Raw genomic sequence first — 12939 nt, forward strand, 5'->3', positions numbered from 1 at the left:
GATGGTCACTCTGACAAAGCTCCAGAGTTGAGGAAGACATCCTCCTCCCTCATTTGATACCCTTCCTGCAGGCTCATCCTGACATGACCCTCCAGCATGACAATGCCACCAGCCATACTGCTCATTCTGTGCGTGATTTCCTGACCACATGTCTGTGGAACTTGTTTAGTTTATGTCTCAGTTGTTGAATCTTGTTATGTTCATACAAATATTTACACATGTTAAGTTTGCTAAAAATAAACGCAGTTGACAGTGAGAGGGCGTTTTGCAGGCAATTCATGTTTGAGGCTTTACTGAGCCGGACAAACTTCTCTCTTCTACGAGAGCCCCAGTGTTTCCCCAGATCAAGTATGCAGACATTTGCGCATCTCCAGTCAGAACAGAACCTGCACAAACTGCTCCCCCCTGACACATTTAAAGGCTGGTGCCCGCATTGCCTTTGTTGTTTTCCTTACTAATAACTTTGGATATCTGTGCGTTCCTCTCAAAGTAAGTGCCTYATTATATTATCATTATAGTTTTTGTATATCGTGTTGTCATTTCTACTGTAGCACACCACACCATAGGTATGTATGGAGCATAATGCGTTTACTGTTTTATTCACGTTTTGAAGTGCTGGTGACAAATCCTGCATTCTGATTCTTCATAGATTGTAAYGGACAGATTTGATGTGTGTAAATTACTTTTTGGAAGGTTGTACTGATTATGATGAGCTAATCCTAAACTAAATGCCAGCTATGTGTGGCGCCATGTTTGTTGACATCATACAATGCATTCTGATTTTCGCGTAAACATCTGTCAAACCAAAGATGTTATAACAAAACGAGGTGAAGGGATGGTTCACTTGACTGACTTTGATTGTAATTATTGTTGCTCAGGGTTGCCAGCTCAGACCCTCGTTTCCAGGGGGTTTATTTTTATTTAGTATATAGACTCCTCCTGTGTTTGCCCCACCATTTATTGATGAATCCCCCATCATAGTAATATTTCCTGCGTCACCATGGCTGCAGGGGCAGTATTGAGTAGCTTGGATGAAAAGGTGCCCATTGTAAACGGCCAGCTCCTCAGTCTCAGTTGCTAATATATGCATATTATTATTAGTATTGGATAGAAAACACTCTAAAGTTTCCAAAACTGTCAAAATATTGTCTGTGATTGCAGGCGAAACCCTGAGGAAAATCCAAACAGGAAGTGGCTTCTATTTTGAAAACTCCATGTTCCATAGCCTCCCTTTGCTGGATTTAAAGGGATATGAACCAGATTCCTTTTCCTATCACTTCCTCAAGGTGTCAGCAGTCTTCAGACATAGTTTCAGGCTTATTTTGAAAAATGAGCCAGAACGATAACATCTCGTCAAGTAGTCACATGAGTTTTGCTCGCGCAACAGAGTTTGGACAGCCATTGTTTTTCCCTCTCCTACTGTGAAAGACATTTGCAGTTGATATATTATCGATTATATATTTTTTWAACAACCTGAGGATTGATTATAAAAAACACTTGACATGTTTCTGTGGACATTATGGAAACTATTTGGAATTTGTCTGCGTTGTCGTGACCGCTCTTTCCTGTGGATTTCTGATCATAACTCGCCAAACAAACRGAGGTATTTTGGATATAAAAATAATCTTTATGGAACAAAAGGAACATTTGTTGTCTAACTGGGAGTCTCGTGAGTGAAAACATCCGAAGATCATCAAAGTTAAACGATTAATTTGATTGCTTTTCTGATTTTCGTGAGCGAGCTACTTGATGCTAAGTGTACTTAATGTTTTGTCGAGTGATCGATAAACTTACACAAACGCTTGGATTGCTTTCGCTGTAAAGCATAATTGCAAAATCTGACACGACAGGTGGATTAACAAAAGGCTAAGCTGTGTTTTCCTATATTGCACTTGTGATTTCATGAATATAAATATTTTTAGTAATATTTATTGAATGTAGCGCTATGCTATTCAACGGTTGTTGATGACACTTATCCCGTTAACGGGATTGCAGCCATAACAAAATAACCCCACGATACCTTCCCCATTTCTACCCCCTATGGACTTCAAATCTCCCACAAATGAAATGTTCCCCCCTAAAATGGTATCACCCATATCTGGCAACCCTGTTTAGCTTTTGCGCTACAGTTAGGCTAGGCAGTAGGCTTGTATTTGGGATGATGATCTGTGGGGTGATAACATTTTATTTGCTTTGTGATTTGTCCAAAACTGTAAACAATTTGTCAAGTCATATGCTTCGGTTATTGTATACACTGTAACAATTACATTGAAGATTTGTAATAGCTGAAAAGTGGCCAAACTCAGTTCATATTTTTCAGGCAAAGGATGCAGCCATCTTTGACTTTGTTTATTTGCGTATTATAGTGATTGGCAATCTGGGATTAGGGAGTTTTCACTTGTCAAACAAACATGGCTGCCATCATAAAGAATTTAGCTTAGCTGACAAGCCTCTCTTTTCTAAACAATATTACATTTCTCAATTTTGCTAACCAGAGATGTGGTACATTGTAAACAAGTCTAGCTATTAGGTCGYTAACTTATGTTTTATTTATTTGTCAGGGCAACCTGATATTAATTTTATTGATTATTTATGTAAAAAAAGACCTAAAGTTGTATTACAAAAGTAGTTTGAAATGTTTGGACAAAGCTTACTGTTGAGATACTGTTGAGATATTTTGTAGTCACGTTGCGCAAGTTGGAACCGGTGTTTTTCTGGATCAAACGCGCCAAATAAATGGACATTTTGGATATATATCGACGGAATTAATCGAACAAAAGGACCATTTGTGATGTTTATGGGACATATTGGAGTGCCAACAGAAGGAGCTCGTCAAAGGTAAGGCATGAATTATATCTTTATTTCTGCGTTTTGTGTCGCGCCTGGAAGGTTGAAATATGATGGTCTGTGTTTGTTTGCTTGGATGCTATGCTCAGATAATAGCATCGTTTGCTTTCGCCGTAAAGCATTTCTGAAATCTGACACGTTGGCTGGATTCACAACAAGTGTAGCTTTAATTTGGTATATTGAATGTTTGATTTCATCAAAGTTAAATTTTTATAGTAGTTAGTAGTTGTTACATTCGACAGAATAGAGTATTGTGTGTGTGTTCGACTGAGGATGGGCCTCTATGAGATAGCACTGACAGAGGAGATTTACGATGTCTTTGGGTAATAAAGCCTAAAGAGCATTCCAGATAACATGAGGTAATGTTATCGTGCTATACCGTACCAGGGTGAGACGGGTTCCAGTTTGGCGTAGGAGGGGGCCAGACACTGGTCTTTACAATGAGAACTGTTGACACAGCAGTAACTCTCTGCTATGTTTTATAGATATCTTTCATACAAATCTTAACCTTTGTGAACTGTTCCTAAGATCTGTGATTCGTCATGTAAGTTGAGAGGGGTGTATCTTGGCTATAAAAGATCTTTGTAGTTTTCTGGTAGCACTTTCAATGGTTCATTAGAGATAGTGCATCATTGAAAGTCAAAGGCTATTGCAAAACTTATTAAAGATGTAGTTTAAGTATAACTCTGACTGGTGTGTAGTTTGTAACTCTCCTCATTTGGTAAAGCAGAAATATGCCACCACACGACATCTACAAATACCTAGATGTCTGGTTAGACTGTAAACTCTCCTTCCAGACTCACATTAAGCATCTCTAATCCAAAATGAAATCTAGAATCGGCTTCCTATTTCGCAACAAAGCATCCTTCTCATGCTGCCAAAAATAATTAAAGTTGTTGGCAATATCCGTTGGTTTTATGATGAATGAGCATTCTGATTCAATGAATGATGGAGCTGAGTTTGCCTTTTTTCCCAACATTTTATATAAGGTGCTCCAAAGCTTTTACTATCATTCTTTATGTAATTAATCTTTGTTTCATAGTGTAGTTTCTTATTTTTATTCAGTTTAGTCACATGATTTCTCAATTTGCAGTACATATGCCAATCGGTTGTGCAGCCAAACATATTTGTCATTCCTTTTGCCTCAACTTCTCAACCAAACAATTGTTCAATTCCTTTTCAATCCAAGGGGATTTAACAGTTTTTACAGTAATTTTCTTAATGGGTACATGCTTATTAGTAACTGGAATAAGCAATTTCATAAATATGTCAAGTCTGTTTGCTCCTCATTACACACCACGGACCAACAAAAAATATTTTTGTCAATAACATAGGAATCACTACAAAACATATTGTATGACCTCTTATACACTATATTAGGCCCATCCTTTGGAACTTTGGTTTTCCTAGATATGGCTACTATATTGTGATCACTACATTTGATGGATCTGGATATTTCTTTCAAGCAAATTTCTGCAGCATTAGTAAAGATGTGATCAATACATGTCGATGCTTTCATTCCTGTGCTATTTGTAACTACCCTGGTAGGTTTAAGTTTTTTTTTGAGTGGGCAGCTTGAGGAAACCAGTCAATATTTGAATCACCCAGCTAAACATACCTCTCTGTTGACATCACATACATTATCAAGCATTTAACACATGTTATCCAGATACTGACTGTTAGCACACGAATGGGCTTTAGGTGGAGGGATAGAGATGTGGAGTGAGAGGAGAGTGGAGGGAGAGAGAAAGAGGAGAGTGAAGAGGAGGGAGTGTAGAGGGAGAGAGGAAGAGGAGAGTGGAGGGAGAGAGGAAGAGCAGAGTGAAGAGGAGGGAGAGGAGAGTGGAGGGAGAAGAACATGGCGAGGAGGAGGGGGAGGGAGAGGAGGGAGATGACAAAGCAGAGGGAGAGGATGAAGCAGAGAGAGTGGAGGAGGAAGAGGGAGGAGGGAGGAGAAGAGGTAGAGCACACCTGAGACGGGAGCTTACATTTCCATGGAGTGTGTCTACCCCAAGTCCCACCATTCACCCTTGTACCACACAGCCTGGGCCTAAAGTGACAGTGGCAGGGATTTTGGAGATGTTTTAAAAAGTGGTTGGAAGTTATATCTGTTCCAGAGCTTGTAATGGATTACAACAAGAAAATGGCCAAGGTTGACCATCTTGACCAATTGAGGAGCTATTACAATGTTGGACGCACAGGCTGAAAATAGTGGAAGTATGTGTTTTGTGGGAAGCTCAACATTGTCATCATAAATGTGTACATTGTGTGGGGGACCCTGCAAAAGCCCCTTCCCAGAAACCGCAGACACTGGTCCCTGAAGGCATTCAAAAATGCTGCTTGTGCATTCACTTTGTGATATGGCTACAGTGGCATGAAGAGGGGAGCCAAGAGTGCGGCACCAGTGCGTGTGGACTGAGTTGTAACTCATTTGAAAGCAGGCTCCTTTGGGTGCTCTAAGTGTTCTGTGACACTTTGCAGGATGGGGCGTGCTTCCAGAAGTTCCATGACATGTTGTAGGCTGAATGCAAACACTAAAGTGACATTGTGAAATATTAATTTGTCCTACAAATCTTTTATTTTCTCTGAGCAGTTGTTGTGTTTTGTATCTTCTCTGTTTATCTGTCGCTATTATAAGAATATTTTGAAGATAAATACACAACGCAGAAGATAAGAGGACTAAAAACTAGAGTACCTAGGGAAATGTAAATAGGAGTTGGGTTTCAGTTCAACAGCTGTTTAGAATCTGTGGAATGTCCCTCCTGAACTCAGAGTAACGTGTGCTACGGGTGCTACGTTCTGTACTTTGAGTCTGGGTCATTGGTCCAGTTGTACTGCAAGGACCTCTGATTGGTCAATCCGAGGCTACGATGGGGGGTTATAAATGGCATCCTGTCCCTTTGTTCAGTAGAGAAAAATCTGAGGAAAGGGAGACTGAACATCTACCTCGCAGCATAACATCTTTGATTTGTCCCCTTCGAATAAACCTATTTTTCTCCCCCGATTTGCTTTGGGGTTTGTGTTATTGTAGAATAATATCAATTCCTAACACTTTCTAATACTTGTTGCATTCATTGAATTGTTGTCAAAGTAGGCTACTATTTCTACATTTTGTGTCAGGCCTGGTCTGTACTAAATCTTATTGAGAGAGGTTACCTACATTTTCCAATAGTCTCTGAATAGTTGTTTGCATTTTTACATTGTTACAGAAGAAAGAATCGTTGTCAATCAAATTACCTACATTGCGCAGGTTTTGAAATACTTTTTGAATATTGTCCTCTGGTCACATTTTGGATATTTTATTTATTTATATGTGAATAACATTTATAAGTATATTATACTTGGTACATTTTTATAAGGGGTGTCTTCACACAATGGAAAACAACATTTGTTTTATTCCTATTGACATGAATGCGGTGTCATTTAAGAGAGGTTGGACTCTTTAAAACTAAGTTAACTTTTTTTTGCTATCTCTGTTTGTTTTAAATGTGTGAGAAAATTAGCTTTATCTTGAAAATCCTCAGTAAGCTACAGCAGCATTCTATAATTCTACTGGGGTCTAAAGGGTTAAATTCTTCTCTGAAAAGGAGTATTGTATTTGGTCAAACACAATTCTCTGCATCAGTTTACTAAGAACATGCAGGAAACTGATTGTGCGGCTGTTAAAACCAAGAAAGGGTGTTTGCTATAGCTTCCTTCCACACATGTGCACACACACACTCCTTTAGGCTTTGGTTAAAGATATAGCAAATAGGGGTGGCAATACAGTGTGATACCATTCTCAATAGTTTCCCATCAAGGTTGTCTATACCTTGTGGCTTATCATTATTGATGGATAACAGTAGTTTTTCTACCTCTCCCACATTAACTTGACCAAATTCAAAACATCAATCGTTCTCATTCATTATTAGAAAATGTATACAAAAATCGGATGGTTCACTGTTCAATGTTGTAATTTAACTTCTGAGTTTGTCCATTTTACTAGTGAAATAGTCATTGAAATGATTGGCAATATTGAAAGGTTTTGTTATTAATTAGTCATCAACTTCAATGAACGATAGAGATTAATTGGGGTTTCTGCCTATGATATCATATAGGTACTCCAAAGTCTTTTTCCATTGTGTTTTATGTCATTTATCTTGGTTTGGTAACATAATTTCATATTTTTTGTTATGTTTAGTCACAACATTTCTCAATTTAGAGTATTTCAACCAATCAGCCCTGAGCAGCGTGATTTGTTTACCACCACTTTTGCATAATTTCTTTGGAACATATAATTTTTCAAACAGCACCAATCCAAAGGGCACTAAAACAAAAAACCAAGCTCTCTCTCGTTCGTTGCACACTGTCAGGTTTCCAGGTAAAACCTGACAATATCGCAAATATTTTTGTCTGTTGGCTGTACCTGCACCAAAACTCCAGTATTGTTCCTTCATAGCCTGTTCTCTATCTTCCTATTAATTAGGGAGCCAATAGGGCGTTTTCAGCACTTTTATTTCCATGACTGATCAAAACAAATTTTCTCATAGCTCTCTCATGTCCCTCCTCTGCAGCAGACATATGGTGAGAAACACTATATGTTTGGAACATCGAATCGCAATAAAATCACAGTATCGAATCGCAATATATATAGAATCGTGAGAATCGCAATACATAACGTCATGGCACCTAAGTAACGTGATAATATCATGTTGTGAGGTCCCTGTGGGAAGTGGGAGGTCCCATAATAAATCTTCACTTACGTTTGCTGATCAACATCGGAATGCACTCCCAGGATCCCACTTCCACAAGAAATGTTTGTTTTGTTCGGTAATGTCCATAATGTATGTCCAAATAGCTATTTTTGTTAGTGTGTTTGGTAAACAAATCCAAACGCTCGTGCAGGTCCAGCCTAACGTTGGTCCAGCCTAACGTTGGACCAAAACTTCAAAAAATTATATTACAGGTCGAAGAAACTTGTCAAACTCAGTATAAAATGAATCTTTAGGATGTTGTTATCATAAATATTCAATAACGTTCCAACCGGAGAATTCCTTTGTGTCTATAGAAGTAATGGAACGCAGGTCCCTATCATGTGAAATGCGTGTGACCAGGACCTGGCTTTCTGACTCAAACAGCTCCCATCCGGCTCCACATCACAGTAGAAGCTTCATTCAAGGTTCTACAGACTGTTGACATCTAGTGGAAGCCGTAGGAAGTGCAAACAGATCCATATCCTACTCTGTTTTCAATAGGCGATGAGTTGAAAATCGACCAACCTCAGATTTCTCACTTCCTGGTTGGATTTCTTCTCAGGTTTTTGCCTGCCATATGAGTTCTGTTATACTCACAGACATAATTCAAACGGTTTTAGAAACTTCAGAGTGTTTTCTATCCAATACTAATAACAATATGCATATATTAGCAACTATGACTGAGGAGCAGGCCGTTTACTCTGGGCACCTCTGTGCAGCTTTCATCCAAGCTACTCAATACTGCCCCTGCAGCCATAAGAAGTTAACAAGAAATTTGTGGAGTGGTTGAAAAAACAAGTTTTWATGACTCCAACCTAAGTGTATGTAAACTTCCGACTTCAACTGTATGTGCAAGAAACAGGCCGCCTACCTCACGTTGGTCAGAGCATGAAGCTGGGCACAGTGCGTAGTTTGACTAGGCTACTGACATTCCTTAAGGTTGTTCAGGATGCAAAATGACTTGAAGATCAATGACTGTCAGCACAACTACATACTTAGTTTGACACTGAAGGACAGGGCGCATCAGTTGTCACAAAATATTAGGCATTTTTCACTAGGTAGAAAGAAAGTAATATGAGCAAAATCAATGATTCATAATGTTTGAATCTATTTTCTTGGGGTCCAATATAGTCATATCTTAAACATTTGAATCGGCGACCGATGTGTATCGGTGAATTACATCCGTAGTAAATTTGTGAACATATTCATTGTATGTTGTTACAAATGTTTTTTGTTCTAGACTTGAAATATTGGACAATGTCTTTTGACTCCATATCTAAGGTTTTTTCTGTCATCAACATGAGGACCTTTTTGAATGTTGCGTAACTGCGCCAGTTGTCGGACCAACCAATCTGTGCTTTGCTTAGCCTAATTACTTAAACGAGAAGTAGCCGTTCTGGAACAAAGAAATCCCAGACTCCCTTATCAGGTTAAGAGAAGGAGGTTATGTTCAGGGAATCCTGAATTTATTCAACCATCTTTCTGGAATACCCTGCAGGTGGCCTCAGCGCACATATCTGCAGTTGGATGCTTCTCATTGTTTGTGGTTGTTTAGGGTATGTTTCGGGTTGTTTGGGGTTGTTTGCGTTACCTGTTTGTGGTTGTTTGGGGTACCTGTTTGTGGTTGTTTAGGGTACCTGTTTGTGGTTGTTTAGGGTACCTGTTTATGGTTGTTGGTGGTTGTTTGGGGTGATTAGTAGGACCCCATATTTCTGATCGGGCATCATGAAGACAGCGCTGGTCGCTCTTTACCTCTTTGGCGATGAGACGGCAGTCCACCTCGTTGTAGCTTTCTCGTATCTCTGCTACCGTTGTTAAAGTTGCTACAGCCGGGTTGATGCCAAATGAGATCCTCTCCTCAGGGACCAGCCTGAGAGGGAGGGGGTCTGGGCCAGAGCCTGGAGGAACACATAGAATTACAGAATTACATTGTGAGACACAAATCCTGGTCAAACTGACATTGGTAACACAACTGACTCAAATATGTTTCTGTATTTCTGGAAACACAACTGATTCAAAATGGCTGGCATATAGTCAAGGTCATCATGAGATGATTCTAATACATTATAAGGGGTCGTAGATGCTAAAGGAATCATAATGTATTATACAGTATCTGCAAGCTTTAAGTAAATTGACTAAACGGTCTTAAGTCCATGCCAGGTAATGATCAGACAAACACCTGTGTTGCGTAGAGCCAGGTAGTTTCCCAAGTAGGTTGTTCCCTGGTTGTAGATGACTCCTACAGCCCCTGGACTCAGCACTTCCTCAAACAGGTAGGTGGGCCCAACGCGCCACACCAACGAAGCGTGCTGTTTCCATAGAGACGGCGTTCCAATGAAGGCACACACGTCAATCACCGCCGTGGGTTCCATGGAAACGTACTGACCCGGGAACGGTTGGATGTACAGCATCTGACAGCGAATCAGAACACATAAAGAGTTCTCTGTATTTTCACAGCACAGAGTGAGTAAGGGAGTAAAAGAAATCACAGTAGCAGCGGAAAAATCGCCAATGGCCTCCAACACAACAGAAGTTTTTTCGATCATCTTTTAATGTAAAATGGATGAATTTACTCTCTCCTGCTCCTGTACCTTTGCTGCTCCCAACAGTTTCCCATTGAGGTGGGCCGTGACCTTACAGCTCTTCTTCACGTCTTTCGCCATGACAATGGCCAGATGGTGCCACTGACCTGGGGTCAGCTGACTGGAGCATTTGAACCTCAGAAAACCTGGCAGGGGGCTGGGGGTCCGCACCTCTGGCTCCATCATATCTGGCAATTAATACACCAATCAATTAATACAACAATCAATCAATCACAGAAGGAGTTGCAGTCCAGATCAAACAGTAATCAACTAAAATGACAAAAATCCACCTTTTGCTAAATCTTTCTAAAATTATTCAGAGCAATCGTAGCCCCAATCCCAAATTGACCCCTAGACCACTTGTGGATATCTGAGAGAATTTGACAGGTGTAAGCAATAATGGTAATCTCTCTTCCTTGCCCTGTCATAAGATAGTTGGAAGTGATATCATAATGTTTATACCAATCAAATCCTTTCAAATTTCCAAGTGCACAGGATGTAGGGCAGGGGTCTACAACCTTTTCAAGCATGAGAGCTACCAGTCTTCAATTTAATGATGCCAAAGACACGACACAGTGAACACTGAGGCTGTACCCTTACAGTTTTAACAGTAACCAATAAATATTCTATTGTGTATATTTGAGCATAATGTAGGCCTACCAACAAAACCAATGGAGCAAATCCCATTACATTTTCACATGGATATAGCTTTTGATTTCTATGATATAGCCTACAGTAACCTATGTGACTCATTTCAGGAAACTATGCGTATGTCGCACGTCACAACTTCACAGGAGTGATTTTTTTTATAAAAAAGTGTTTTTTTATAGAAATGCCTTCTGGATCATGTGAACTTTCATGTGCCTTAATAACAAACTTGTATTCCATCCATAAATATGAACAAAAATGTTAAATTAGTCTGTGTGAAAGCCATTTTCATTGCTACTCATAGCCTAATGTTAGCTAGCTAACATTGCACATAGTTTGTTAGCTACCTAAAGATTCATACCACAGCTATGACAATATTTGTATTGGTAGTAGTATGAGTTGGGATTATGCCAGTTCATTGTTTAGCTAGCTAGCTACATGTCTAAACAAAAGACTCCACTTCGGCCGGATTATTACATGACCCATCAAATTAGCCAGGTGTGTCTGGGGGTGATTACAGCCATCTATTATATTTCAAGAAGATGTGTACATGTCAAGACAATAGTGACCCTAGATGTGGCTGGGTGGGTTATAGCATTTCCTTCACATGACCCATCAATTTAGACACTTTCTGTTTTTGATATTGCTACTATGGAAGCAACCACTTCACTGTACTATTTACACGTTCTGTATCCTGTGCATGTGACAAATACACTTACATTCTATTTGATATAGCATGTGTTTACCACATGGCCTCATGTGACTCCTAAAATGGAAGGGTGRGGCTAAGGCTTAAGAGTGTGAACGATGCTGAATCGGTGTAGGCAAAGAAGAGCTCTCCAGTAGGTGTACCAAAACATTAATCAACTTTCTAAGAATAATTACTTTCCCATTGTTCCTCAACTGCAGTGTATGATATACCATTGTCTAGCTCTGAGTCTCTACTTTTATCCAATGTAAAAAACACTATTTCAATTTCAAACACTGCCCCTTTAATTAAGACGTCAATTTTTACCTGACTAGGTTTTCAAAGACAGCTTGAAATGTAGCCGACACGTTTTGTACTCTTTTAGGAAGCAGTATCCCCATTGCTGATCAATACTTAGATAAAACTGGGCTAATAACTCGCTAACTAGCAAAGAATATAAATAAATGCGCACAAGCGCGGCTCTGATCTGAACTGATCTGAAAAGCATGATTTTAGACTGCTAGTCGGCTACCCCAGCCAATAGAATTCTACTCCGTTGCGCTTTGGCTCTGCCTACAACAAAATCACAGACTCAATCTTGCAAAATTAGATTTGTTTTGGTTTGTTGCATTGAAAAGCGGTTGATATAATGTTAATCCGATCGCAGAAAAAACATTGATGTACACTACCGGTCAAAAATGTTAGAACACCTACTCTTTCAAGGTTTTTCTTTATCTTTACTATTTCCTACATTGTAGAATAATAGTCAATACATTACAACTATGAAATAACACATATGGAATCATGTACTAACCAAAAAAGTGTTAAACAAATCAAAATCTATTTTATATTTGAGAATATTCCAATAGCCACCCTTTGCCTTGATGACAGCTTTGCACACTCTTGGCATTCTCTCAACCAGCTTCACCTGGAATGCTTTTCCAACAGTCTTGAAGGAGTACCCACAAATGCTGAGCCCTTGTTGGCTGCTTTTCCTTCACTCTGCGGTCCGACTCATCCCAAACCATCTCAAATTGTTTGAGGTCGGGGATTGTGGAGGACAGGTCATCTAATACAGCATTCCATCCCTCTCCTTCTTGGTCAAATAGCCCTTACACAGCCTGGAGGTGTGACTGTGGTCATTGTCCTGTTGAAAAACAAATGATAGTCCCACTAAGTCCAAACCAGATGGGATGGCGTATCGCTGCAGAATGCTGTGGTTAAGTGTGCCTTGAATTCTAAATAACACCATAACACCTCCTCCTCCATGCTTTACGGTGGGAAATACACATGCGGAGACCATCCGTTCACCCACACCGCGTCTCACAAAGACATAGCGGTTGGAACCCAAAAATCTCCAATTTGGACTCCAGACCAAAGGACAAATTTCCACCGGTCTAATGTGCATTGCTCGTGTTTCTTGGCCCAAGAAAATCTCTTA

At 39.7% G+C, this 12939-nt stretch overlaps 1 protein-coding gene across 1 annotated transcript in view; it reads right to left on the reverse strand.

Moving 5' to 3' along the window:
- The window catches only part of wdfy4 (WDFY family member 4), a 172783-nt gene that overhangs the window by 116959 nt on the left and 42885 nt on the right, over positions 1-12939 (reverse strand). Inside the window, 3 exon segments of the mRNA XM_070448191.1 lie at positions 9333-9478; positions 9760-9991; positions 10172-10350. Of these exon segments, the coding sequence (XP_070304292.1) occupies positions 9333-9478; positions 9760-9991; positions 10172-10350 (557 nt within the window).

This window comes from Salvelinus sp. IW2-2015, linkage group LG18 (assembly GCF_002910315.2).
Source record: "Salvelinus sp. IW2-2015 linkage group LG18, ASM291031v2, whole genome shotgun sequence".
NCBI lineage: Eukaryota > Metazoa > Chordata > Actinopteri > Salmoniformes > Salmonidae > Salvelinus > Salvelinus sp. IW2-2015.